We start from the raw sequence: 24013 nt of genomic DNA on the forward strand, positions 1-24013 counted from the left end.
GATTTTTAACTACTTATTTTATTAACCTATTATTGTATATTACTGAATTGTTTGACTTTATGGTCTATAGATTTATTGCTGCTTTTTTTTTTTTTTAACTCTGTCTCGTGAGGCATCCTTGAGTGCTTTAAAAGACGCCTATAAGTAAAATGCATTATTATTATTAGTAGTAGTAGTATTGTTGCTGTATACATATGAGATCACCTATTTTAAATTGGCCAAACAGAGGTTTGGATGTATCTAACTGAAAGAATAAAGTGCCTCCCTGTTAACAATGAACCTGGAGGTAACATATAGGCATAAGTTAATTCTTTTTATTTTTGAGTGTAATTGTGAGGTAACAGTGGTGCAGATGACAAACATCACTAACGACCAGTAGCAGGCTTATTCTAGTCAATTGTCAGTCAAGTCACTTTTATTTATATGGTGCCAACTCATAACCAAAATTATCTCATGATATTTTTCATAGAGAGCAGGTCTAGACCATACCTTTGAATTTACAGACACCCAACAATCAGCAAGGAAAAACTTCCTTTGAAGAGACAGAAACCTCCGTCCCTACATTTGTCTCAGTTATCACCAGTGACACGATTTGTTATTTTAGATCGTGTAAGCATGCTTTAGGTACATTTGCAGTGGTAATGGAGCAAGATGGTCCAATTAAAAACTACAGTTGGTAAGTTGTATAAAAATAACTTGTTTGGATTTGCTGAAACTGTCACGATATTCTCTTGGCACAAAATGAGATAGATTATCTATGACAAAAATCTTACCCCTCTGCCTACGCTATTGCCCTGAAGCATTTCTAATCAAATAACCAATCAGAGCTGAGGAGTCTCAAACACAGCTGTCAATCATTTCAGTCACAGCTTGGAAACTGTGGTCAAACTAGGCAGCGCTGATGAAATATGAATCAAGATTCTGTTACTGCATTGCCTATTTCTCACCTCAAATAATTTCAGAAATCTATTTAATTGTACTGTTTAGCTGTAAATTGAGAAAGTTTGTGACCTGGCCGCCATGTTGGATACAGTAACAGTGTCAAGCTCTGCCCACCAGCTGGACTAGCTTTCTTATTTTACAATACTAAAACACTACAATATGTTTCTTGTTTGTTTTACAGATTATCTGTCTCATGTACTTCTTTATATATGACAAAGTATTTTCATAAAAGTTACCAACTGTAGCTTTAAGGCCTCAACTCATTTAAAGCCCACACATTCCCAAAACTGGAATCACAGTGTGATGGTATAACTGGAAAGTGACGACAGATCACAGATGCTGTTCATGTTTGTCCTGTCCGTTGACTCTGTGAGATAGGCAGTTACAGGATCTGTTCAACAACAGGCAGAGGCTTGACTATATTTAGAGCTTACAAATGGATTTCACCTCTGACTTCAGTGACACCCTTGTTGCTGCATTAATGCACTTTGGTCACAGGGAGGCAGCATTGTCTTTTGGTGAGTTAATTCACGCTCATACAGAGAAGGGTACAAAAGTGCAGAGAGAACACGGTGAGAGAGCAACAGTTTATTTGTTTAAAAGGATGATACAAAACAAACTGAGAGGATCCTGTGCTCTCATTATATTAAGTCAAAAAAGCACAAAGTACTAATACATTTAAAGGATATAATGTTGTATTGAAGAGCAGCGTGACATCAACCAACAAACATCAAACAGAATTGAGTTTAAACTTATTTTTTTTAGATATTAAGCCATACTTAATTTATGATTGGCTTGTTAAAGCCCAGCCTTGGGAAAAAAACTGCATGTGTTTGGTTTAAATTTGGATTTTGCTTTGAATAATCAATAGTCTGTTTACAAAAAAATGATGTCAATTTGTAGCCCCCTGCAGCCAAAAACAAACAAGAAACAGCTGTACCATTAAAGCCAAAGCATGTCACTTAAATGAACAGAATCATGTTCATCTACTGACTCTTGCTGAACAAAAATGTGATTTGTATCATTTTGAAACATTGAAGTCAAGCACTTTTTTAATTAAATCTTTGTAAAGCACTCACACCACGGTGGAATCAGTCGCAATATTAGCATCTCAGTTACCGGCTCTCCAGCATCATACAGATACTCAATTCAAATGCTGTGACTAACAGTTGTTAGATGTAGGGCTTTCTCTGAGGCTTCATCTTGGATTCAATCCAGCTTTTGTAGTACGGGATCTTAGCATAACTGTATATTTCCAGGCCATCTGAGTCCAGTTTGCGAGAGGACACCACCCCGTATGCCTTTTCATCTTCACAGACCAGTGGACCACCAGAGTCTCCCTGTAATTACATACACAATATGCAGTGATTGCTTCATCAGTGAATTGAGTATCATCGTTGACCAATGCTTGTTTGTCCCTGCCATGTTACAGGAATACGTACCTCAGCTGGTCCATTATGTCCCTTAGAGCAGTATGTTTTTTCCTGATTACACTGATCACTGTCAGTCAGTGTTACATTGACTTCCATGAGAATGAGAGACGGTGATTTTATGGTCCTGTTTGTTCTTCCCCAGCCAGAGACTGTGCATGATTTTGGCAGAGAGCCATCACCTTGGTCTGCGAGAGCAATGGTCTTCACATTTTCATTGAGAATTGCCTTGGTGCTCAACTTGAGGAAGAGGGAGAGATAAAAGTGTATTTAAAAATCTGAACAACAGTATGTAAAGTATTTTAATGCTCCTCTCGATAAAGGCATTAAATGAAGCATTTGATTACAACATACTGATATACAAATATTGGAGATGACAAATGTTAAGTACAAGGATTTTAAAAGCAATCATTTACTCTTTTACCTCAAGAAGCATTATGTCATTTTCATAAGTCGCTTCGTTGTAGTCTTCATGTAGAAATGTTTCTTTCACCATGACACGCTGTACACCAATTTTGTTATGGTAATTGTGAAGTCCTAGTAAGACGTAGGAGGACCTGAAATGACAAAATTGAGTGCAGAAAAGTTTTATGGGAGTTTTTTTTTTCTTTTTTATTCATCAGAGCACTGTATTCATAAAATGAGAAGTCTCGGTTGTTGTTGGGATAATTCTTATCAGGGGCCCCAATATTCCTTACAGGTAAATATGAAGTGTGTTAAACTGACCGGGCTTTGCAGTGGGCTGCAGTCATCACAAAATCCTCACTCAGAAGGAAGCCACCGCAGTTTTTTTTTTTACCATTCTCCTCGTGCTGGTCCAAAAGCACCATGTAGGGCCTGCTGTGTGCAACAGCCTCGTGACCTCCAACAATTTCCCCTGTACGAACTGAAAAAAGAGCACGTGTGACCAAAACTGAAAACTAAACTGGCAAAAGAAACAGATTAAAGAATTTCATTTATCCTCATGCACTGTTTGTCTCACAGTACTGACAGTGAAATGTGGTTACTTACGTACTGTGGTTTAAACCTCCATGCTATAATACCCTGTGTGAAGCAGTACAATATAATGCTGTAAGAACTTAACTTACCTTGACCATCGAGAGTCAGCCCGACTATCAGTATAACCAGTTCACAGCGGAAAAACATGGTGAGATCACAGTCAATCTGAGCTACTAAAAAGCAGTGGCTCACATCACTGACAAATTCAGTCTTTAAATGCTTTCCTGTATTAAGGAGTGAGGAAGTGTTTGTGTAGTTTGCATATTATGCAAACGATGTGGCTTTGAACGACATTCATGAGGAGGATGTCTCTGTCACCTCCAGAGCATGACAAAAGTTACATTTTAAATTCTTTAGATACTGTTTAATTTAGTACATACAGTATGGTGAATGTGGTTAACATACATATACTATATTTAGGATTATACTGATCCCTCCGTGGTAACACACAGAGCCTTTACGATCCTTTAAGAGCCTTTACACGTGCTGAATGCCGTGGCTCTCTCAGAGGTCACACGCCCCCAAAGGAAACATTATTCTGATTTTGCCATGTCTTAAAAAGGATTTGTGAAATGTGACCGCTGGGCTACATAAAGTATATAACTTCTATGTTAATCAAATGATTCCTTAATTGTGTAACCAGCCACATTAAGTCAGTAAAATTCAGCTAGATAGCGACTGTGTCAGTCTGTGTGTGCTGATTGTGTGATCTCAGCTCAACAAGCACTCTTTCCAAAGCTGATGATTGAGCAATTTAAAAGTAATGTGAGTGTGTGGCTGACTTTTGGAGCCAGTACAAAACTGCTATTTACAATAATGATGCTTTTTGCAACAGAAAGAAATTTCACATCTTATCAAAGTTGACTGGCAACGATGCAAAGGCAGTCGCAGCAATTATGACTCTGCAGTTGATTTACTGCAGGACAGATTTGGAAAAACGGTCCTCATTATATGTAAACGTATGTGGAAGCTGCTCAACCTCGGGCGTGAGATAAAATCTAATATCAAGGCTCTGAGACAGTTGTATGATAGATGTGAAATGATAGCCTGGAGTCACTGGAAGTAGTACAAACACTTTTGCAAATCTACTTTACTAATAGTGCTGCAGATGATTCCAGGCGATATGGCTCTCGACTGTAGTCAACAGATGGAATACAATGGTGAATGAAAAGTGCTTTAAGAGGCAGTACACCTTCAAATAAAAAATACATCTTTTCTTCTTACATGTGGCGCTATTTATCAATCTGGATTGTTTTGGTGTGAGTCGCAGAGTGTTGGAGAGCCAAAGAGATGTCTGCCCTCTCTTGAATATAATGGAACTAGAGGGCACCCAGCTTATGGTGGTCAAAGCGCCAAAAAAACAGCAACTCAACAACAGTGTCTTTTTCCAGAGATCATGACCAGGTTGCTCAAGATAATCCACAGACCTTGTTGTGAGCAGTTTCATATAGGAACTATTCTTTCTTTCTACTGACATGCACAGGCATCACCACACAGAAAGAAGCATGCATCTGCTGCTAGACACCATGTTTTTTTTTTTAATCTCACACTATCACAAGCACTAGCGTCTTGTCCATGAGTATATGCACACTTTCTTCTGCGCAGCGATATGGTTGTCGGGTGCAGTTCATTAGAAAGAAAATAGTTCCTACATGAAACTGCTCACAACAAGGACTGGGGATAATCTTGAGCAACCGGTGCATGATTTCTGAAAACAGATGCTGCTGTTGAGGTTTCAAATGTTTCTTTATTTTTTCCGGCTGATATCTCCAACACCCAGCAACTCACACCAAAACAGTTTGGACTGATAAATAGCACTTCAGGTAAGAATATGTAAGTTAAATAATAAATTCAGATAGTTGTTCAGAGCTTTGACAACAAGGGGGTCTCACACACAGAAAGAAAGACAGTCTAGCCACAGGCCATGTAAGTCATTTTCCATCAGAGAATTCAAGTTAAAGAAGCCAAACTGGGCCTCTGCAGTCACACATGCACAGCTAGCTAAAGCACATGAAACTGTTAATTTTGTGAGAGTACTGAACACGATCTAAAGGATATCGAGACCTCAAAGCTGATGCACGAAACTAAAAATTGATCAAGCTGGGCAGGTGTTTAATTTGCTTTGGACTTAAACATAATGTTCTACAGTGAAAAGACCTAGTCATGTTCAGCTTGTTGGGAGAAAGACATCATGTTCCTTGCAGTGTGAGACAGAACAGCCCACCATTTCAAAAGATCCAGACACTGTTTGGGTTATCCTCCACACCGAAAAGAGAAACTTGATAATAAAAGCACTGCACTCCTTCAAACTGCCACAGCACAGATGTTGTGCCTGGGTAACAAAAAGATAGTCCACTGCTTGTTGCATGCAGGTAGTCGCGGAAGTTTTGTACTTGGAAACAGAAAGGAAGAGGAGAAGTGTCTTTTCGCAGACTCCCCATTACGTTTGGCAGGTAGTATCAGGGCACACAGATGGTAGAAAGAGTGCCAAGAGACTGTACATTACTGATATGTAACAAGACATATTAATTACCTCATCATGCTGCTCTGAGGGAAGAAGAGCTGTGTGTCGTGTTTGATGCTTCACTATACAGATTGCAGGCGCTTTCTTTATGAGTTTATTAACAGGACCCAAACTGACTCTGCATGTGATGAGCATAAAGTTTAGGCTGCATGAAACCTTTGACTGATAAGAAAGCGACAAAGATGCAATAAGATATTTGTGGTTCACTAAGGAAAATAACAGGAAGCCATGTGCGCTGAGAATGATTAAGGTGGTGTTTCGCCCTTCCCACTAGCAGTCACCACAGGGAGCATCGCAAGTATGAATCAGAACATCCACAAGTGGTAGAGACGATTAAAACTTGACTGTATGTTGCCCACTCAGTAGCAATGACAGCAAAGATTGTCATGCTGGCTGCTGGTCCGGAGTGTTCTCATAAGCATAAACCAGGGGTGTCCAAACTTTTTTGAGCAAAAATCTCTCAGTGAGAAAGTATTCAATTTACCACCGCTCCTGAAAGTGGCGGCCCTCACCTTTGACTTTACACTTCTTTACTGTGGTCATGTCTGCTACCTAGCAGTCCGAAATGTCCGCTGTTAGGTAACCATTCATTTGCTTGTTTACCATCTGTGTAGAAAATGTACAAACCTACAACGTAAGTTCTGCCTGAATAGTTCCTACTTGGTGCATATCTACAACGTCTTCCACTGTGGGGTGAACGGAAAAAATGCTAAGTAATCTTGCATAATTAATTAATCAATATTGTTTGGTGGGCCACATATAGCATGGTTTGATCATTGAGCTGTGGGCCATGATAAGACATACCTGGCATAAGCTAATGCTAATAACATTCCTTGAGTTGGCTGAAAACTGTCGTCAATGCTGACTTGTCAATAGTTCCGGCTCAATCATTTCAAAACAAAATACCTGTTAAAAGATCATTAATATGCATATCATTACTGCACACATTGGGCTCTAGTTTCGCAGACCGGGCGCGGCGGAGGCGCAGCGCACCTGCGCTTCGCCAACTGGGTGTGGCCAGGCGGATTTTGTAAGTTTGGCACACCGTGCGCCCTGGCGCAGCTACTCCTCTTTCCCATCTCCCTCCTACAGGCACAAGTCAGAAAGAGGGAGGAAAGAAGGCATGGAGTGGGTTTTACACACATCACACCAATCAAATGAGCCCCTCTCCTCGCCCTTAAATGTGCCGCGCGAAGGCGTAATGAGAGTTTACTCAATTCGCCATGGCAGAAGAGAGCAGCAGCGTCAGACGGCCAAACTCCTCCCAGGAGGAAACTGATGTTTTGGTCCGGGAGGTCCAAGCTCGCAGTGTCCGAATATATATGGAACTGCGAGCAGACCTCCACGGGCTGATGATGCAAAGGTAGCCTGGGAGGAGGTCACCACAATTGTAAATCAATGTTGTGTTTCTCTCGTGCGCGCGCTCTCTCTTTCTCTCTCACAGTCTCACTCTGTTTCTTTTCTTTTGACTTTTCTGAGATGACAGATGCTGAATATATACTCCCTAGCTGATGCTGTGGCTGTTTGTGGTTGGCTGAGAGGGATGTGAACTCATTAGTTTGCAGCTGTTTTTAATCAAATCTGGTTGGGTTTCCATTACGCGTGCCAAACGGTGCCAATCCCCCTTGATCTGACATCAGATGTGACGGGACAGTCGATATAGAGATACATTTATGTGCTGATTGCAGATAGTTGCATTGAATAGTGGCTTTTTGGGTATTTATTGCATCGTTAATGTGCCTGACATTCTGGAAACCTGCCTGTGAGGTTTTGGTGACGTGTGCGCATTGTCCGCTGATCAGCCAAACTTCGTCTTACACCGGCTGCGCTCCCCCTGCGCTGACAGTAGACGTGGTTTCAGTTGGCGAGCTTTTAGTGCACCTTCGGCGAAGCCTTTTGGCACGAAATTGTCACTGTGCCAAGCTGGATCTGTCGACACCTCCCCCTGCTGCGCCGCCACACCCATCTCAGCGCACCTTGGGTTGCGCGGCTCGAAACTAGCTCTGCGCGGGGTTCACCAGCCTGCGCTGTGCCAGGAAACTAGAGCCCATTATGTCAACTAAAAAAGACTGAGGCTAAAGCTACAGTCCAAAAGTCAGTATTATGAAGTAGGACATAGAAATTGGTTAAGAAACACCACTTTTTGTGTGTTGCTAGGTAGGGTTAGTTAGCCCTAGTATTGCAGTCCAGTTTTATAAATCAGATGTGATTAATGCTAACACTGTTGGTTTGAATGCTAACTAAAGAAAGATAGTTGGACAGTCAACACAGTGGTTATATTTATGTTTAAATTTCCAAACAGTATTTTCTACTGACACCTGTAACCCTATACATTGATATGGTAATTCATTCATTTATTCATTTTCTGTAAACGCTTATCCTTTTGGGGGTCGCAGGGGGGCTGGAACCTATCCCAGCTGACATTGGGTGAGAGGTAGGGTACACCATGGACAGGTTGCCAGACTATCGTAGGGCTAACACATATAGACAGACAACAACACTTACACAGTTACAGGCAATTTAAAGTCAATTAAACAGCATGTCTGTAGGAGGAAGAACACACACCATGACTGTGGGAGGAAGCCAGAGTACCCAGAGAAAACCCACACTGACATGGGGAAACATTCAAACTCCACACAGAAGGAGTATGGTAATAATAGTGTATAGTAATATACTATGTTATATAGCTGACGACATGCTCCTTGCCTTTGGAAATTATGCTGCTTATTATTATAGGTAGGTAGCTGGGCATGCTAATATTTGCAGGTTATGTTTTAGCAGATAAACCAATGGTTTAATCTATTTCTTACAATTCTTTACGTGGTTTTATACGAACCAAACTGTTTCACCATGCAGAGAAATCTGTAATTCTGTCAGCTGGGATATGGTCGTATAGTCAGGTGTTAAATGAACGTTCAATTGGAAGTTGTGTTGTGACAGTGTATTCATTAGTTTGCAGACATATTTTGTGACGAATAACCTTTTTTTGGCATAACTACACCGACTACCTCGAGGGTCCAGTCTAAAGGACCTGACACACTGTTGGCTGTTGGTCAGTGTTGGGCCATGTATGAGTGTCTGTCGCCCTAGTCGTGGCTAGTTGGCCGAGAAATGTCGATTTCAGGCAACACAGCAGCAGGGGGCCTTCACTGCAGCTAATTCTCTGAAGTGGGTTGGGTGTGTCGGGCCTTACCTCGACAGTGTTTATTTTTTGTTATTGATTCATCTTTTTATTTATGCACTTTTTTAATGAGTCTCCCTTCCTTGGTCTGCATAAGCTGTAGCCTGTCAATTCTTGGTACTAATTTAATCAAAGTCTCTCACATTTTAATATATTGTGGATACAATCTTTATTTTTTGCACAGCATCGTCTGATTCCATTTAAGTGTGGGTCTTGTATCTCAGGTTGTTGCTCGGTCACATCTGTTTGAAATGCTTTTGCTGTGTGTATCATTCTTTGTAATCAGCAGGAAGAAGTATAGATTGCTATCATAAACTATTTCCTCTGCCTGAGGTGTGAAACAGCAGTATAGGTTAGCTCTCAATCTTTGAGGTTTTTTTTAGTCATATATGTTCAGAGGCTAGAGTGGATCCCATGCCCTTCAAGTTGTCCACCAAGAAAGGCCATGCTAGGCTATTTAAGTATGCAAATCTGTGTATTGGAGTTGCAGGGATGAATAAATTAGGACTGGTAATGAAGGGGTAAAAGAGGGTTGTGCAATCTGTGACAAAAACTTGGTTCTCTGGAGAAGAATAGTCTGCAGTTTACATCATTTCTCATGGGTTTGAAATGATTCAGATATGAATTCTAGTAGAAGCGAAATATGGGGTGAGAGGTGACAAACTGATCTGTGATTCTTGAGAATGATTATGAAGGCCGAACTTGGCCGAACTATATAATGAGGAACATTCTGAGTGGTCCAAGGTGGCTGAGCTAGTTAAGAAAATACCACTCTTTCCTAGGCTGGACATTAAATCAGTTGTGACCTGACTTTACTTAACCTGTTATGTTGTGGCCACACGGGTCACCTCTGAAGACCTCTGTTTTTTGTGTTGCTTTTGCTTTTGTTTTGGCTTTTTTGTTGTTGTGTTATTCTTTTGTGTGTGTGTGTGTGTGTGTGTGTGTGTGTAAAATTGTATTATAATTGGCTTTATATGACCTCCGTTGGACATATTTAGATATCATTTTTAAGAGAGCTATTGGTCTGCCCATGTAACATGTATGTTCTATGATTTTTTTTGAAAATAACTTTAAATTGAAAAAAAAGTGAATGATTTCGAAGGAATCAAAAGTGAGAATGGTGATGTTAGCCAGACTCGCATGTTGAGACACATTGCACAATGCTGTGTGTTCGGAGCATCAGAGGAAACTGAAGAATGCCAGGAGAAGCATGCATTCGTGTGTTGACTCTGTAGCCCTATTCGGACGGGATTAGTTTAACGTGGAGACGTGGGGTAAAGTAATAATTACCAGGGGTTTTAGTCCCGTCCGAACGCACCATGTCTGTAATCATTATGGATAATGCCAGTAAAAATTACGGCGACTTTTACCTTCTGTAAAACGGCCCGGAGAAAATACCTCGGGTAATTTTAATCCCGTATGAACACTGTCCTCTGTAAAATGTATGTAAATATTTCATCAAGTCCTCTTCACAACCATTTTTCCGCGTTTTTTTGATGATGGAGGTGCTTGAAGAAGCATTCGGTGTTGTAGGCAGTCGTGATAGTGAACATTTTTCTAATGATCGCATAGCCCTATGTGGGAGACCAATCACAAAGGTCGAGAAGAAAGAACTTTTCAGAGCCACAAGACTTGTGTTTGTGTTAGGTAGACCTAATATAAATCCATATTGCTAATCGACTAATCTGCTAATTAGCTGCACCAGAGTCAGATATAAGCTGTTTTACACCTGTTGTCATTGGGCACGAAACAGAAAATGGCATCTTTGTTAAGAAAGTTAAAACTGTGATGTAAAAACACAATTAGTGGAGAGTACAGATTCACTATACAACAACAACAACAACAAGATTCCACAAAATTAATAAGACACATCAAGTGTTTGCATTAATGGGTAAAGGGTACACTGTTGGGTTGATTTTAGCCATGATTTTATCTTGAATTTCATATCAATAAAACTGCATCACTATTTTATATGACGAAGCGTGGAGCTCCTAATGTTTGTTGTTCTATTGGAGATGGCTGATCTGCCAAACTCAGTAGATCTGTGCTGTATTGTACAGTCACCTCACCTTGATCCTTTGGACAGAGATACCATATTTGCTGATACCACAAAGTCTGCCACAATACAATTTCGGTGATTCAATTCAGCCGCCTTTTCTCAATATGAGACGATATAAGTAAATATCCTCCTCCCCTGTCTTTTCTTAGCTGCTTACCATTACTATCTGCCTGGTGCTAGGTCACTTGTATTACTGAATGCTCAGGAAGGAGCTTGGATGGAAATTGTGACACAGACATGTCATAGGAATTTCAAAATAAAGGTGTATCTCAAAGATGACAGTATGTGTCAATAGCACACACCCTTTCTCTCAGAGTCTTCTGCTCTGTCAGATCAATAGATAAAGAGTCACCTGGCTGAATAACGCTGTCTGTCCGCACCTATATCTTAGCTGTCAAGTGAGTTCTCAACTGACAACTGCTAAATAACTTACTGTGTTTGTCATTAGCGAGGTATGTCAACCAGTGGTTAACACTAGCCACTCAGCTAATCTTAACTGTTGTTTTTCTAAAGCTAACTGCTAATGCTACGTAGCAGGTTGTCAAGTGTAGTAAAAGGAGATACAATAACAAGAGATATAGCAATATTTTACCTGACACAAAACTCATTACAGGCAGGTGCAGCATCAGTTTATATTTTTAATGTGTAAGAAATGTTCCTGTTTGTTTCCTTGCCTTGAGAAATATACAATTATCTCCTAAACTCAGAAACAATTAGATTTATTATGTTGCATCCAGCTAAAAACAGGTTATGGGTGGTTGCCATTTTGAAAGTCCAAGATGGCCGCCACAGGGACTTTGAAAAAAAAAAGGAAACATTGGTTTTGGGGTTTGTCAGACTCTAAACATTCCAAAAATGTATAGTTTATAAACTCCCCAAAAATTTTGAAAGAAGGTTCAAATCAGGACATTGCGAACCTGACTATAATGTTTTAACTGCAACTGGTGCACTCAATTTTGCTTGGCTGACTTCAGATGGTTTCTTATTTTCCTTTCCTTTCCTTACAACACTTGAACAGAGCCCAAGTTGAGCAGGTATGTGATGGGATCCTGATTGGGGGGGGGGGGGGGCTGGTCCCTACAGCAGACCAAAAGGTAACAAAGAGCAACTTATTCAAAGACCTTTGTGAAGACCCCTGAAGGACGTTCCCAGGCCACTGAGGGGCAGTCTTCAGGTATAAATGACTGACCTTTTCTTTGCAAAGAAAATAAAAACCTTGTCGGCCAGCAGAAGTCTCTATTTCATTATTCACCAGCAGCAGAGAATTTCCACAATAGCATTTGCCCAGCTTTTCTCATGCATGGTTCATCTTGTTTTTAATTTACAAGAAATACAGATGTATATCATAACCACATCCTTTGAGTTGTGACGCAGTAGTATGTCAGCCGTCGCTTATCTCTCATCCTTTGGGGGGTTTATCTGTGGTGCGTGTTTAGGAACCAGAATCAATAGATCACATTCCCTTCAGCTTCTTATAGAAGTATTGAGTTGGACAGTGACTGAACCTTTGGTCCTCCAGATGTTAGACTGGAAAGACTAAGAGGCTTGGACAGGGGGCATCGTTTCAGCAAAAGCTAAGGTATGGCAATATGACATGACGTCACAGAGCTACTGATGATGGAGTTTCAAAAATATGAACTTATATAAAACTTCACTTTGGTCTTTGACCTGTCAGAAGTACATACTATGTTATTGAAAACTGTTTCAAAGGACATGAAGCTGTTTCTCACATTCATAATACCTCATGTCTGCATGTAATGCACGACTTGGTGAGAGCAGTGAAAACATCGGACCTATTTCGGCGCATATTTCAGCACCATGGACAGCGAGTGGACGTTTAATTATCATTAGTCATGTGTTTAACTTCACAGAAAATAAAGAATTTACAATTACAAGCTCATTTCCAGAAGATAACCAAGGGGTCGGGTGTATGAAACATAGTAAAACAAAGGCCAATTTGGTGCAATACTGTATAGGCGAATTTATTGGAGTGTCTCCAGAGACTGAAAATACAAGCTTAACATGCCGACATGAAGAAAAAAACCCCCACATACAATCAGACAGGCTTCAAGACATCATTTAGACAGGTTGTCTACAGCAGCAGAGCAAAATGCTTTTACAACACACAGATATTGTATTTTTCCAAATAGTAGCCTGGGCGTTTATTTCACAAAATCGATTTTGACCCCAGGCATTTAAAAGAACCAGGGGCTATTTGCTCAAGGCTTTTTTTTTTTTTTTTTTTTTTTTGCGCACCGACCTGCACCAGGCTGTTATTTGGTTACAGTTCCTGTCCAGTATGTTTTAGTGCAAAAATACTGTATAATGTAGGGGTGAGTTCATGTACAAAAATCTCTAAACATTTAGAGTGGATCATTTTTTTCGTGTACACGGGTTTCACCGTTGGGTGGTGCTATTGCATTATACCAGTAAAGCCCCATTTATCTGAATACCAACCGAACGGGCCATTTAACCAACAGTTACAGGCCGCCACACCGAAATATCGCCATCCCGATGGTCCCCCATCCCGAATTCTGGTCCCTGAGTCCTGACAGTAAGCTATGGCGAGCCTGTAGAAGCTGTATTCCCCCATGCATGTCAGCGATTTTCACCGGGGATGGATGTGAGTAATTCAGGCTTACATTACCTGTTTTTCAGCGAACTCTTCTGGTAATTTTGTTAAAAGGCATGGCATATAGGTCCACAGTAACTTATTATTATTATTATTATTATTGGGTCTAAGAGTGAGCTACAATGAGTACCGGGCCATCAAATCACACCATCCGCGGTGAGAGGACACGGAATTGTGTGCGCTTTTACGCACACGGATGTAGGTGATCACGGATATTTGATGTGGGAAAGATGGAGCCAGATGTATTACCTGTTTTAGATACGTGGCTGTCTGTCCGTCCGTCCGTCCGTCCGTCCGTCCGTAGCACAAGTCATGTGCACCACTTCACCACCGACCCATGAGTAAAAGCACAAACAGTCGGGAGGCAATGAATGAGGAAATAATCGCCTGGGCGTTTAATCGGACCGGCGTTTAATATGCAAAATGGGGTCAAACCCCTGGCGGCTATTAGGTGCCCGGCGGCTATTTGCCACCGGCGACTATTTGGAAATATACAGTAAGTCACATAACTCATAACTCGCGGAGGAGCGAAGTGGCGAACAATTTGATTCAATAACACTCGTATTCACTAACACTCGTATTCACTAATGAGTATGCTATTGATCTATTTAAGCACAATACAATGAAAACAACCAGCCAGTGCGCCTCCAGTAATAACTACAGAACCTCTCTCTCTTTTTTTTCTCCCGATTCCAAGGTATGGCAGCTGCCATACCTCGCCATACCTAAATGACGCCTATGGTCTTGGGCATGGCACAGCTTATTTCAACCATGTAGCTCCTGTGCTGACCAGCAAGGGGAAGTTATTGGAATTCTTAATGAGAGGTGTCAAAAGTTTGGCCAAATGTTGTCAGTAACTGCAACATCTTCCTATTTCACCAGCATTTTATGCAAAACAGTCACCGAGTACGTTTACATGCACAGTTAGGTCGAGCTGTGGTTACAGCTCGACTGGGCCATTTAATAGGACTAATGTCCTTGTTCAGGTTTACAAGCACATAAGGGGAATGTATATATTGATCCAAGTATGTCTGACTCCGCTACTATATGTAGCGATATGGACCCTTTCAAACTTTTTCCGGTTGACCTGTGTTGTCACAGATCATCAAACAAGTTAGTTACAATCAGCTAGCAATCAGCTACATGTTCTTCTTCTGTTACACATTTAATGCTTTCGACTTCTGGGTCAAAGCTCTGGGTGAACACAGACTGTGACCTTTCGTCTGAAGACACACATAGAAAAAAACAATGATTTTCACAGTGACAGAAGTGCATTTGGGACATGAAGCAGGTTGAGATACGGATACACAGCTGATTGACTAGCCCTCGTCTCTGTCGCAGTAAAGGACAAGAGCAGCAGCACTGTTTCCCAACTGAAGTGGCACTACAAATTATTATATTCTTATATTGCTGATAATCAACCAGACTGTTTCATTATGAGTGGGTGTGGAGCTCTCAGTGTTTGCTTCCTTTTCTGGATGGTCATGTAAATGAGATATTTTTAAGTTGCAAAACTTTCCAAATGGGTTTCCCTTTATCGGCAGTTGTGTAAATATATTTAGTGGAGAATGGGGATAGTTGTAACATTTTTTAAATTTCTGTCTGTATCTTGGAGCTAAGCCAGGGCATTCAGACAATGTCATACAACCTTGTTACACGTGTGTGCTATTAAATGGTGTAGCTGTTATCTCTGTAACACAAAGAGCAAACGCATGTTTTAGTCTCAAACACAAATAGTGAAATGTTAGAAATCACCTCATTGTCAAGGTGAGTTGTGTATTTTTTTAACACTTACATGACTTTTAATATAATTGGTGTGTGTTTGTGTCTTATGTTTGTTTATTTGTGTTTGCGCTTGTCCTGCACTTGTGTGTGTGTTTGTGCTTGTCTGTACTGCACTTTTGTGTGAGCCAAGTATATTCAAATTTTGGTTAGTGTAAGCTGGTACACTTTTTCATATTACAACTAACCCAGACTCTTGTAGCCACAGTTAAAGGTCATTTTCTGGTTTTGTCAGTCTGGTACTGTGTTTAATTTGATGAAAACTGGCTGAACCCATTTGTCATCGTAACACTTATGGCAAATTAAAAAGCGACAACCTGTGCTCCAGGCCTCACAGCGCTAAATCCAACATATATTGCATAATAACCAGCAATATGCCAACATGATAAACATATAAATGGAGTAATGGAGCCACTGGCGTCTGACCAGCTGGGAACCAAGGTCAGCAACAAGAAGGAGATCACATTTCAGGAGATGGGAGAGGCGGAGTCACACAAGCAGTGTTTGCTTACAACAAAGTTCATGTGTTTTGGGGTGACGAGAGGGGACATGGCAAGACAACTAAAACTGCACCAACATGGCAACATTTTGGATTTGAAGCCGACGAGAGCAGCGTCCTAACTAACTGCAAGCGATGCAGCGCTGCCGTTGTGTCCCAAAGTTTTGTCGGACACTGTGTTCATATTTATAACTGTTGCTTGCTTTGAAAACTACGTATTGGACAAGGAAAGGCTGATTCACAAAGTTAAGATGAGGAATTATGTACACAATACCTCCTTATTTCATTACAAAAACCTGAATAAGATGGAGGCTGTCTGGAGAAAGATCACCAGGGAGCCTAGAGTTTTTGGTGAGGTAAACCATTGCTATTAATAAGCTACGCTTCTCACTGTAGACTATATTGTATGTAATTTCCATTAGATATTACAGCACATGAAACAGAGCTCTGATGTTACGTGATGCGAGGCAATAGTTTGACGATCATTTGTCGTTGGGACACGGTGTCATGATGTTCCACTTTGGAGCAGCAACACCTGGTAAAATTCTGTATACCTGTCCGGTCCAGTGTTCGGCTTACTATCAAACCAGTTTGAACATTTTTAAACCTGCCCAACCCTGCTAATAGCTTAAACATTAACACTTACAACTTCCATGAACCATGTCTACATACAGAAAAGAAACATGATTAAAGCATGATGAATATAACTACAATGCAGTCAATGCTATTACAAAAATAAATGAAATTAAAAAAATAAATACTCTTTTACCTCAAAATGATTTTTTTCCCTGATAACCATGGCTGTTTCTGCCTTAGGGTGCTCATTGCTCACATGAGCGAACAGGACTAAACTAAGCATGTGCAGAGTGAATCAGGTGAATTCTAGCCGGAAATAATTAAAGTGTTACAACCATCCCCGGTCTCCCCTTCATAGACAGTATGCATGTATATTTGATAATGCAGTGACTAATATGCTTCTTTTAAAAATGGAAACCACCTAATGCGCTGCATGCACAATCATACAGCAACCAAAATCAAAAGGTTTCCTCCATGTGTGAGCTAATAGGAAATCACTGACTCACTAGCTAAATAACAGTAGTGAAACATATATAACAGCTGAGAGATGGTGTCTGTTGTAACTGATGGTCCACAACTATAATATGAGGGCAAGGTGACTTTCTTCCAAAAGCAGGTGACAGCCTACAGATATGTTAAGTAGATCAAAACTCCTATAGTCTGAGTCATGTATTTTATTTCCCCAATCTGTCCTCCTTATGAGACTCTGTTAAAAACTCTGTTATCCTGGCAACAGCCACCTGTCTGGTCTGATCTACACCACTCAGTGTGTTGAATTCTGTACTAGTCATCAACAAGAGGCTTAGCGTTTCCTTACAATTGACTCAGCACAAGTATTATGACAATTAATCATTTGTTTAAGCATGATTTAGCTAAATTTGGAGTGGCAATAAAGCAAGATGGCCTGATACAATGTCATCACGTATTTTATTCCTTAAACAATCTTAAAATTGGAAATAAAATGCGCTTGTAAAATTGGGAAGTGTTGGGCAGATGCTGTTAGGGTTCATCATAAGCATTGACCTCTCTGTCAGATATTGCTACTGTTGCAGGAACCGGATCTGTTAACCAACAGGAAAAGACTTAACTATGATTACAGCGTATAAATAAGAGTCTCAGCTCTGACTTCAGTAAGTGAAACTCCTCTTACTGCATCAGTACACTTTGGTCACAAGGAGGCACTGTTGTCTTTTTGTGGAGCTAACTAACACTCACACAGAGAAGTGTACAGAGGCACCGAGAACATGGTGACAGAGCAACATTTTTTATTTGAAAAGATGGTACAAAACAAACTTAGAGGCTCCTGTGCTCTCATTGGATCAAGCCATAAAGTAGATGCACAAAGCAGTAATATATTCAATGTATATAATGTTGTATATAAAAGCAGGATTACACACAGTATCTATTGTTAATGTATTACATCTACAGCGTTCAGTTTACACTTAGAGTTTTGATTTTAAGCTGTACTTAATTTGTGTGCCATTATTGTCATGCAAATGTTCAGCCTTACCAAAACAAACAAACAAAAATTATGTGCTTGAATTAAATTTGTAAGTTTTGTGGAATATTCAAAGGTCTGAAGTCAAAATGCCATTTTCTTGAATTACCAAATTACATTTATACACATTCAGTCTTTTGACTTAAGTTGCCCAGCAAATGAAATCACTGTTTTTTAATACATTTTCAATGATTGAATCGATCCAGCTTCTGTAGTCAGGAATCTTAGTGTAATGATGGATTTGCAGGTCACCTGAGGCTGGTTTGAAGATGTTGGACGTCACCCCGTATGCCTTTCCATCTTCACAGACCAGTGGTATACCAGCGTCTCCCTGGAAGTACATGTATAGTATGCAGTGATTGCTTCAATAGACAGTTAATTATTATAGTTGACAAACATTTGTTAGTCCGTGTTATGTTAGAAAAATACGTACATGGTGTGGTCCAATCCTTCCCTCAGAGCAGTACATGTTTTCCTTAGCACACAGTGGATTGTTAATTAGTGTAACATTGTCTTCCATGAGTTTGAAAGACATGTAACGTTTGTTCTCGTCTGTTTTTCCCCAGCCGGAGACTATACATGATTTTGGCTGTAAGCCATCACCCGGGCCTGCGAGAGCAATGGGTCTCACTTTGTCACTGAACTTTGCCTTGGAGCTCAACTTGAGAGACAGAGAGATAAAATCATATTTAAGATATATGAACATTCATATGTTAAGTATCTTAATGCTCCTCTTGTTTAATGCATCCAGTAATATAATGTGAAACATAAATTGGAAATGACAAAAATAAATGAAAGCTAATTTTTGCTGTTAACTGCAAGAATTGTCTTACCTTAAGAAGCATTATGTCATTTTTAAGATTAGTTTCATCAGAGAATATATGTGGAAATGTTTGTTCCACAGATATAATCTGTACTCCATTCTTGTCTTGAAATCGTGAAGTCCCAGTAGGACTTTGTAGGACCTGAAATTAAAACATTCAATGCAAAATAAGAAAAATCTTAAAATTAAAGTTTCTGTTTAATTTATCTGAGGGAATTGTGTTCTTAAAATAGGAATATATAGATATTTGAATGTCATGATTATTGAAGCCATCATTAAATATACTTGTGGAATAGATATCATTTAATATTATTTATGTCTTAATACATGACACTAGGTTGGGCCCCAACATTTCCACTGAGTAAACATAAAATGTGTTACACTGACCTGCCTTGGCAGTGGGCTGCAGTCATCACAAAATCCTCATTCAGAAGGAAGCCACCGCAGTATTTTTTTTTTGACCATTCCGCATGTGCTCCTCCAAAAGCACCATGTAGGGCCTGCTGTGTGGCACCGCCTCTTCTGTATGAACTGATATCAATAATAAATATATTTATATATAAATTCACCAAACAAAACTGACCATTGATGTTATTGATGACCTTGAATTTGACTGACATAAACAGATCCATCCTCGTGCATTGTGCCCCATGTCCCACAGTGTGCAATGCATTTCCTAATGTGCTGTAGTCTAAAGCGCATCTCTAACATCCAGGATAAAAAAAGGACACAGCTTTAAAATGCTTTTTAACTTACCTTGACCATCAAGAGTCAGGACAAGTATCAGTATTACGAGTTGGCAGTGGAAGAACATGGCGAGATCACAGTCCAGCTGAGCTGCTGAAAAGCAGTGGCTCACATCACTTATGAATTCAGTCTGTAGATGCTTCCTTGTACTACAGAGAGAAGGAAGTGTTTTGTAGGCTGCATATGCAAATAATGTGGCTTTGAAGCACATTTATGAGGAGGACGTCTCTGTCACCTCCAGAGCACGAGAAAAGTTTGATTTTTATGGTTTCAGTCTAAGTTCTTTATACAACCTTTATTTAAGTACATAGAGTGTGGTGAATGTGGTGAACATACACAATATGTAGCATTATACTTTTGAATTTAAAAAAAATAATAATGATATTCATAAGACATTTGGACGGTGGCGCTTTTGACATCACATTGGCATTAGAATTGTACATTTATGCACAAGAAACGTGTGTGTGTGTGTGTGTGTGTGTGTGTTAAGTTTTTGTAGAGAAATGCGAATAGGCAACTGCAAACCCACAGGAGGCTTTTTAAAAGTAAAAAGAATAAAATAAAAATACCCACAAGAACATACACAGAAGTACACGCGCACAAAATAGAAAATACCAGTGTGCCATTGTGGTGTTAAATGTGAGAACAATGTTGTTCTCTTGTGAGATATGGACTAACATCTGTCTGGCCAGCCATTGTTTCTGTCATAATAAAGGAAAAGCTCAGCAATACTGCTGCTCAACTGAATGAAATAACAAATGCTTATATTGCAGATTATTAACCAGCCTGTTCTATTAAAAGTGCCTCAATACACTCAAAGACAGTGGCCTCCTTATTTGGATGCTGATGTAAATTGGGTGTTTTAAATGGGTTTTCACTTTATCAGCATCAGTTAACATCAATAATGTGCAAGTGTATTCAATAATGCAGTCATTAATATGTTATTATCCATTTAATTTCCCCAAACTGTCCTAGTATCAGCATGGCTTATAGACCTCTGCTATCCTGGGATACTAAATGGCCGACAGGCGCTTATTCCATACGTACTTTTGTTTTAGCACAGGACAGGATGACTTGTTTTTTATAGCTAAATCAAATGCAATCACAGGGTGTGTTAAACAACAGGCAGAGACTTGACTGTGTTAAGACAGTTTCTTTATTAGGTGGAACTCTTCCTGCTGCATCAGTACAGTTAGTACACAGGGAGGCAGTGTTGTCTTTTTTTTCTTTCTTTTAATGTATGCTCAATGTGCACAGAGGTATTGAAAGAGCGGTTTATTATTTAAAAAGGTGGTATAAAACAAACGTAGGTGATCGTGTGTTCTCATTTGTTTGAGTCAAAAAGATGCAAAGAGCAGCGATGCATTTAATGTATATAAAGTTTTATTTAACAGCACTTGTAAAATTGGAAAGTGTTGGGCAGATGCTGTTAGGGTTCATCATAAGCATTGAGCTCTCTGTCAGATATTGCTACTGTTGCAGGAACCGGATCTGTTAACCAACAGGAAGAGACTTAACTATGATTAGAGCGTATAAATAAGAGTCTCAGCTCTGACTTCAGTAAGTGAAACTCCTCTTGCTGCATCAGTACACTTTGGTCACAAGGAGGCACTGTTGTCTTTTTGTGGAGCTAACTAACACTCACACAGAGAAGTGTACAGAGGCACCGAGAACATGGTGACAGAGCAACATTTTTTATTTGAAAAGATGGTACAAAGCAAACTTAGAGGCTCCTGTGCTCTCATTGGATCAAGCCATAAAGTAGATGCACAAAGCAGTAATATATTCAATATATATAATGTTGTATATAAAAGCAGGATTACATACAGTATCTATTGTTAATGTATTACATCTACAGTTCAGTTTACACTTAGAGTTTTGATTTTAAGCTGTACTTAATTTGTGTGCCATTATTGTCATGCAAAAGTTCAGCCTTACCAAAACAAACAAACAAAAAATTATGTGTGCTTGAATTAAATTTGTAAGTTTTGTGGAATATTCAAAGGTCTGAAGTCAAAATGCCATTTTCTTGAATTACCAAATTACATTTATACACATTCAGTCTTTTGACTTAAGTTGCCCAGCAAATGAAATCACTGTTTCTTAATACATTTTCAATGATTGAATCGATCCAGCTTCTGTAGTCAGGAATCTTAGTGTAACGATGGATTTGCAGGTCACCTGAGGCTGGTTTGAAGATGCCGGACGTCACCCCGTATGCCTTTCCATCTTCACAGACCAGTGGTATACCAGCGTCTCCCTGGAAGTACATGTATAGTATGCAGTGATTGCTTCAATAGACAGTTAATTATTACAGCTGACAAACATTTGTTAGTCCGTGTTATGTTAGAAAAATACGTACATGGTGTGGTCCAATCCTTCCCTCAGAGCAGTACATGTTTTCCTTAGCACACAGCGGATTGTTAATTAGTGTAACATTGTCTTCCATGAGTTTGAAAGACATGTAACGTTTGTTCTCGTCTGTTTTTCCCCAGCCGGAGACTATACATGATTTTGGCTGTAAGCCATCACCCGGGCCTGCGAGAGCAATGGGTCTCACTTTGTCACTGAACTTTGCCTTGGAGCTCAACTTGAGAGACAGAGAGATAAAATCATATTTAAGATATATGAACATTCATATGTTAAGTATCTTAATGCTCCTCTTGTTTAATGCATCCAGTAATATAATGTGAAACATAAATTGGAAATGACAAAAATAAATGAAAGCTAATTTTTGCTGTTAACTGCAAGAATTGTCTTACCTTAAGAAGCATTATGTCATTTTTAAGATTAGTTTCATCGTAGAATATATGTGGAAATGTTTGTTCCACAGATATAATCTGTACTCCATTCTTGTCTTGAAATCGTGAAGTCCCAGTAGGACTTTGTAGGACCTGAAATTAAAACATTCAATGCAAAATAAGAAAAATCTTAAAATTAAAGTTTCTGTTTAATTTATCTGAGGGAATTGTGTTCTTAAAATAGGAATATATAGATATTTGAATGTCATGATTATTGAAGCCATCATTAAATATACTTGTGGAATAGATATCATTTAATATTATTTATGTCTTAATACATGACACTAGGTTGGGCCCCAACATTTCCACTGAGTAAACATAAAATGTGTTACACTGACCTGCCTTGGCAGTGGGCTGCAGTCATCACAAAATCCTCATTCAGAAGGAAGCCACCGCAGTATCTTTTTTGACCATTCCGCATGTGCTCCTCCAAAAGCACCATGTAGGGCCTGCTGTGTGGCACCGCCTCTTCTGTATGAACTGATATCAATAATAAATATATTTATATATAAACTCACCAAACAAAACTGACCATTGATGTTATTGATGACCTTGAATTTGACTGACATAAACAGATCCATCCTCGTGCATTGTGCCCCATGTCCCACAGTGTGCAATGCATTTCCTAATGTGCTGTAGTCTAAAGCGCATCTCTAACATCCAGGATAAAAAAAGGACACAGCTTTAAAATGCTTTTTAACTTACCTTGACCATCAAGAGTCAGGACAAGTATCAGTATTACGAGTTGGCAGTGGAAGAACATGGCGAGATCACAGTCCAGCTGAGCTGCTGAAAAGCAGTGGCTCACATCACTTATGAATTCAGTCTGTAGATGCTTCCTTGTACTACAGAGAGAAGGAAGTGTTTTTGTAGGCTGCATATGCAAATAATGTGGCTTTGAAGCACATTTATGAGGAGGACGTCTCTGTCACCTCCAGAGCACGAGAAAAGTTTGATTTTTATGGTTTCAGTCTAAGTTCTTTATACAACCTTTATTTAAGTACATAGAGTGTGGTGAATGTGGTGAACATACACAATATGTAGCATTATACTTTTGAATTTAAAAAAAATAATAATGATATTCATAAGACATTTGGACGGTGGCGCTTTTGACATCACATTGGCATTAGAATTGTACATTTATGCACAAGAAACGTGTGTGTGTGTGTGTGTGTGTGTGTGTGTTAAGTTTTTGTAGAGAAATGCGAATAGGCAACTGCAAACCCACAGGAGGCTTTTTAAAAGTAAAAAGAATAAAATAAAAATACCCACAAGAACATACACAGAAGTACACGCGCACAAAATAGAAAATACCAGTGTGCCATTGTGGTGTTAAATGTGAGAACAATGTCGTTCTCTTGTGAGATATGGACTAACATCTGTCTGGCCAGCCATTGTTTCTGTCATAATAAAGGGAAAAGCTCAGCAATACTGCTGCTCAACTGAATGAAATAACAAATGCTTATATTGCAGATTATTAACCAGCCTGTTCTATTAAAAGTGCCTCAATACACTCAAAG

At 39.5% G+C, this 24013-nt stretch overlaps 1 protein-coding gene and 2 pseudogenes across 1 annotated transcript; all 3 read right to left on the reverse strand.

The window, feature by feature from the left end:
* Positions 1-1479: 1479 nt before the first annotated feature.
* LOC125895474 (mast cell protease 2-like) lies at positions 1480-3608 on the reverse strand. The gene is made up of 5 exons (XM_049587338.1): positions 3461-3608; positions 3099-3258; positions 2797-2929; positions 2385-2612; positions 1480-2282 (listed from the first exon to the last, which is right to left on the reverse strand). Exons 1-5 carry the CDS (start codon positions 3516-3518, stop codon positions 2115-2117), a joined length of 747 nt encoding a protein of 248 aa, XP_049443295.1. The 5' UTR covers positions 3519-3608; the 3' UTR covers positions 1480-2114.
* A 13983-nt stretch (positions 3609-17591) lies between these two features.
* Positions 17592-19840, reverse strand: LOC125895472 (granzyme G-like; annotated as a pseudogene).
* Positions 19841-21634: 1794 nt separating this feature from the next.
* LOC125895471 (granzyme G-like) lies at positions 21635-23338 on the reverse strand (annotated as a pseudogene).
* Between the last annotated feature and the right edge of the window lie 675 nt (positions 23339-24013).

The sequence above is a fragment of the Epinephelus fuscoguttatus genome, linkage group LG10 (genome assembly GCF_011397635.1).
Source record: "Epinephelus fuscoguttatus linkage group LG10, E.fuscoguttatus.final_Chr_v1".
Classification (NCBI taxonomy): domain Eukaryota; kingdom Metazoa; phylum Chordata; class Actinopteri; order Perciformes; family Serranidae; genus Epinephelus; species Epinephelus fuscoguttatus.